The 3,722-nt window shown below is 37.7% G+C and overlaps 1 protein-coding gene across 2 annotated transcripts; it reads left to right on the top strand.

Moving 5' to 3' along the window:
* The first annotated feature begins 215 nt into the window (after positions 1-215).
* LOC110643851 (probable disease resistance protein At5g63020) lies at positions 216-3,497 on the top strand. 2 transcript variants are annotated; one of them, XM_058149072.1, is made up of 2 exons: positions 216-2,012; positions 2,471-2,691. In XM_058149072.1, the coding sequence occupies exons 1-2, from the start codon at positions 380-382 to the stop codon at positions 2,539-2,541; spliced, it is 1,704 nt and encodes a 567-aa protein (XP_058005055.1). In that variant the 5' UTR covers positions 216-379; the 3' UTR covers positions 2,542-2,691. The 2 variants fall into 2 exon arrangements, with proteins under 2 accessions (XP_058005055.1, XP_021652057.2); XM_021796365.2 differs by having other exon boundaries at positions 220-3,497.
* Positions 3,498-3,722: the final 225 nt, after the last annotated feature.

Below are 3,722 nucleotides of genomic sequence, written 5' to 3'. Positions count from 1 at the left end.
AAAATATAAATTTTATTTTTCATAAATAAAAAATAAATATTTATATAATATTATTTTTTAATTATCTAAATATATTTAGTACTTATTTAATATTAAAATTTTAAAGTCAAAATTTAATATATTCTAATTAATATATTCAAAAAAGACTTTTCTAACTGCAGTTTCAACCGTGTTAAAGGGACCTTGATAATTAGCCTGAAAGGTAAACCTTGATGACCAAGGGTTAAATAAAAATAAAATTGCACCAAATTTTCCGCGATTTACTGGATCTTTCTTCTCCGTTGACATCGAAAGATAGTAGTTTCTTCTGCCAGATTTCTTTCAAAGCCCTCCTATCTTTCCATTCTTTTCTTTCTTTCAATTCTGAAAATTGCAAGCTATGGGTAACATCTGCCCTTGTCAAGTTCAATGCGGAGATTCCTTCATCAATCGCTGCTGGGACTGTACTTCTGGACAAGCAGAGTACATATGCCAACTTGAAGATAATCTTGAAGCTTTGCAGATTGCAAGGGAAGAATTAAGGGAGTTAAAGGAGGATGTGATACGAAGGCTTGGTATTGAGGAAGGAGGGCATATGAAGCGGCTGGAACAAGTTCAAGGGTGGCTTTTAAGGGTGGAAGCTAAGATAACTGAGGTCGATGAGCTGATTCAAGATGGTCCACAACAAATTCAGAAATTGTGTCTTGGAGGGTGTTGCTCCAAGAATCTCAAATCCAGCTACATTTTTGGGAAAAGGGTTGCTAGAAGACTGCAAGATGTGGTTGATCTAAAAAGGAAAGGAGATTTCAAGGTATTGGTCGAGAGGTCTGCTGGAGAACCAGTGATCGAAAGGCTTATCGAGCCAACAATGGGCCTGGAAGGTATGTTGGATAAAGTGTGGAATTGCATGATAGAAGAAGAAGTAGGACTTGTCGGCATATATGGTATGGGGGGAGTTGGTAAAACTACCCTCTTGACCCAAATCAATAACAAGTTCCTCGACACACCCCATGATTTTGATGTTGTGATTTGGGTAGTGGTGTCAAAAGATTTGAGACTTGAGAAAGTTCAAGAAGAAATTGCCAAAAAGATAGGCCTTTCAAGTGATGGGCAATGGCAATATAAAAGCTTTAATGAGAAAGCTGCAGAAATCTTCAAAGTATTGCGGAAAAAGAAGTTTGTATTGCTATTAGATGATATATGGAAGCGAATTGAGCTTAAAGATGTTGGGGTTCCTCTCTCGAAAAGACAGAACAGGTCCAAGATATTGTTTACAACACGTTCCAAGGCTGTGTGTAGTAATATGGAGGCTGAAAAGATAATTAAAGTTGAACCGTTGGTCTGGGAAAAAGCTTGGGAATTGTTTCAGGAGAAGGTTGGGGCAGACACACTTGGTGCGGATCCAGATATTCCTGGCGTAGCTGAAGATGTGGCTAGAGAATGTGCTGGTTTGCCACTCGCACTCATCACCATTGGTCGTGCCATGGCCTGCAAGAAAATGCCACAAGAGTGGAGGTATGCCGTTGAGATGTTGAGAAAATCCGCCTCAAATATGCAAGGTATGGGGGATGAAGTATTTCCAATTTTGAAGTTCAGTTATGATAATTTACCGAATTATAAAGTCAAATCATGTTTTCTGTATTGTACTCTGTTCCCTGAGGACTACAAAATTTCCAAGGATGGGTTGATAGAGCATTGGATTTGTGAGAAATTTTGGGATGATGGCGTTAATCAAGTGGACGAGTTCAATGAGGGGTATACTATTATTGGCATGCTTGTTCATGCATGTTTATTGGAAGATGATGGCAGTTCTGTAAAAATGCATGATGTGATTCGTGATATGTCTCTATGGATAGCATGTGAAGTGGAAAAGGAAGAGCATAAATATTTGGTGCAGGCAGGTGCTCAATTAACCAAAGCACCAGAGATGGAAAGATGGAGAGGGACAAAAAGATTGTCATTGATGGAAAACAATATTGAGCAACTAACAGAAGTGCCTAGATGTCCTGATCTTTTGACCCTGTTTCTATGTGGTAATGGCTATTTCAAGATTATCCCTGATGACTTCTTTCAATTTATGAATGCACTAACAGTTCTAGACTTGTCAGAGACTGCATTAAAATTTTTGCCAAATGGGATTTCAAAATTGGTATCATTACAATATCTGAATTTATCAAGAGCCAAGATAAAAGAACTGCCTTCAGAGTTAATGGCTCTAAAAAAGTTGAAATATTTGAACTTGGAGCATAATTATGACCTACATAGCATTCCAAGAAAGATGATGTCTGGTTTTCCATTGTTGCAAGTTTTGAGAATGTTTAGTTGTGGTGTAGTCTGTTATGTGCAAGATGAAGATGCTATAAATGTAGAGAGACTAATGTTATTGAAGCATCTGAAAGTATTGAGCATCACAATAAGACATGCTTATGTTCTCCATCGTTTTCTCACCAGCCACAAACTATTAAGCTGTACTCAAGCTTTATCTCTTCAGGATTTGATGGATGCCGAATTTTCATCTTCAACAAATATGCTGCTACAAAAAGCAAAATCACAAGCTCCTGATGGTCTCCATAACCCAGCAAGGTTAAGAAAGAGAAGCTTTGACAGGCTTCGGCATGTGGATGTGACACGGTGCCTTCAATTGCAGGACTTGACATGGCTGATTCTAGCACCAAACCTGACAGAACTATACGTCTCCAAGTGTGAAAATTTGGAAGAAATAATTAGCTTTGGAAAATTGGGTAAGGTTATGGATAAGGAAGAAAATCTAAACCCATTTCCAAGACTCAAAGTCCTGAAATTATATCAATTGCTACGATTGAAGAGCATATATTGGAATGCCCTGCCATTTCCATTTCTTGAGGAAATCACTGTAATTGAATGCCCATTGCTTAAGAAGCTTCCACTCAACACTGAAAGCGCAAAAGGTAAAGTTGTCATTGAAGCAGAGAAACACTGGTGGGATAGCGTTCAGTGGGATGATGAAGCTTCTAAAACTGCTTTTCAGTCCGGTTTCCAAGATCTTGGGAGACGGTCTTGATTTTCATTTCTGCATTATTTTCTGTCCTGGAAAGTCTTGTATTGGTCCATGCAATATAACCATGAATCTTCTGTAGTTCTCTATTTATTTTGAAGGTAATTTTATTAGGAATAAAGGGCATAATTTGACTCGTTATGAATTGTGGGTTGCTAACCAATGGAGAAAGATATAGGCAGCATTTCAGTCCCTCTCCTTTGTGCTCTGTTTGTATGTCGGATTCCTCCATGACTGCTCTGTTGCGCTGCAGTTATGGAACTTGCTTCATTCCCCCTTCGACTGGTCAGTTTTTAGTGATGGCTCAATTTCTGTGCAAGAATCCTTGGCCCTCTTTAGTTCAAAAAATCCGTTGAAGTTCGCTGCCCTCTCTGAAATCCATAGAATTTATTTTTGGGTTATTGTATATTTGTGTTGATTGTTGAAATTTGGATTCAATTTGTTGGATATTCAACAATTATTTGAACTTCTGGATTTCTTGTTTGTTGGGTCATTGCCCTTTTCTGGATTTCTTGTTTGATTGTTCATTTCCCTATCTAGAATCCATAGAATTTGGAAATCAATCCTCAGGTCAAGTTTCAGGAATTACATGGACAATATTTGCACGAGAAAAATCTGTACCAAGATATTGAAGTTATCAAATTTGAAGTTAAAATCCTAATTGTTAATTAAAGTGGTAATTTGAATTAATTCCCTAAGGATTGAATCA

The sequence above is a fragment of the Hevea brasiliensis genome, chromosome 1 (genome assembly GCF_030052815.1).
Source record: "Hevea brasiliensis isolate MT/VB/25A 57/8 chromosome 1, ASM3005281v1, whole genome shotgun sequence".
Classification (NCBI taxonomy): Eukaryota; Viridiplantae; Streptophyta; class Magnoliopsida; order Malpighiales; family Euphorbiaceae; genus Hevea; species Hevea brasiliensis.
The sequence above is the reverse complement of the archived record's forward strand: the minus strand, read 5'-3'. Positions and strand labels throughout refer to the sequence as shown.

What these genes read in the sequence shown, in the direction of transcription:
- LOC110643851 (XM_021796365.2), top strand. Translation starts at nt 380, where the DNA reads ATGGGTAACATCTGCCCTTGTCAAGTTCAATGCGGAGATTCCTTCATC.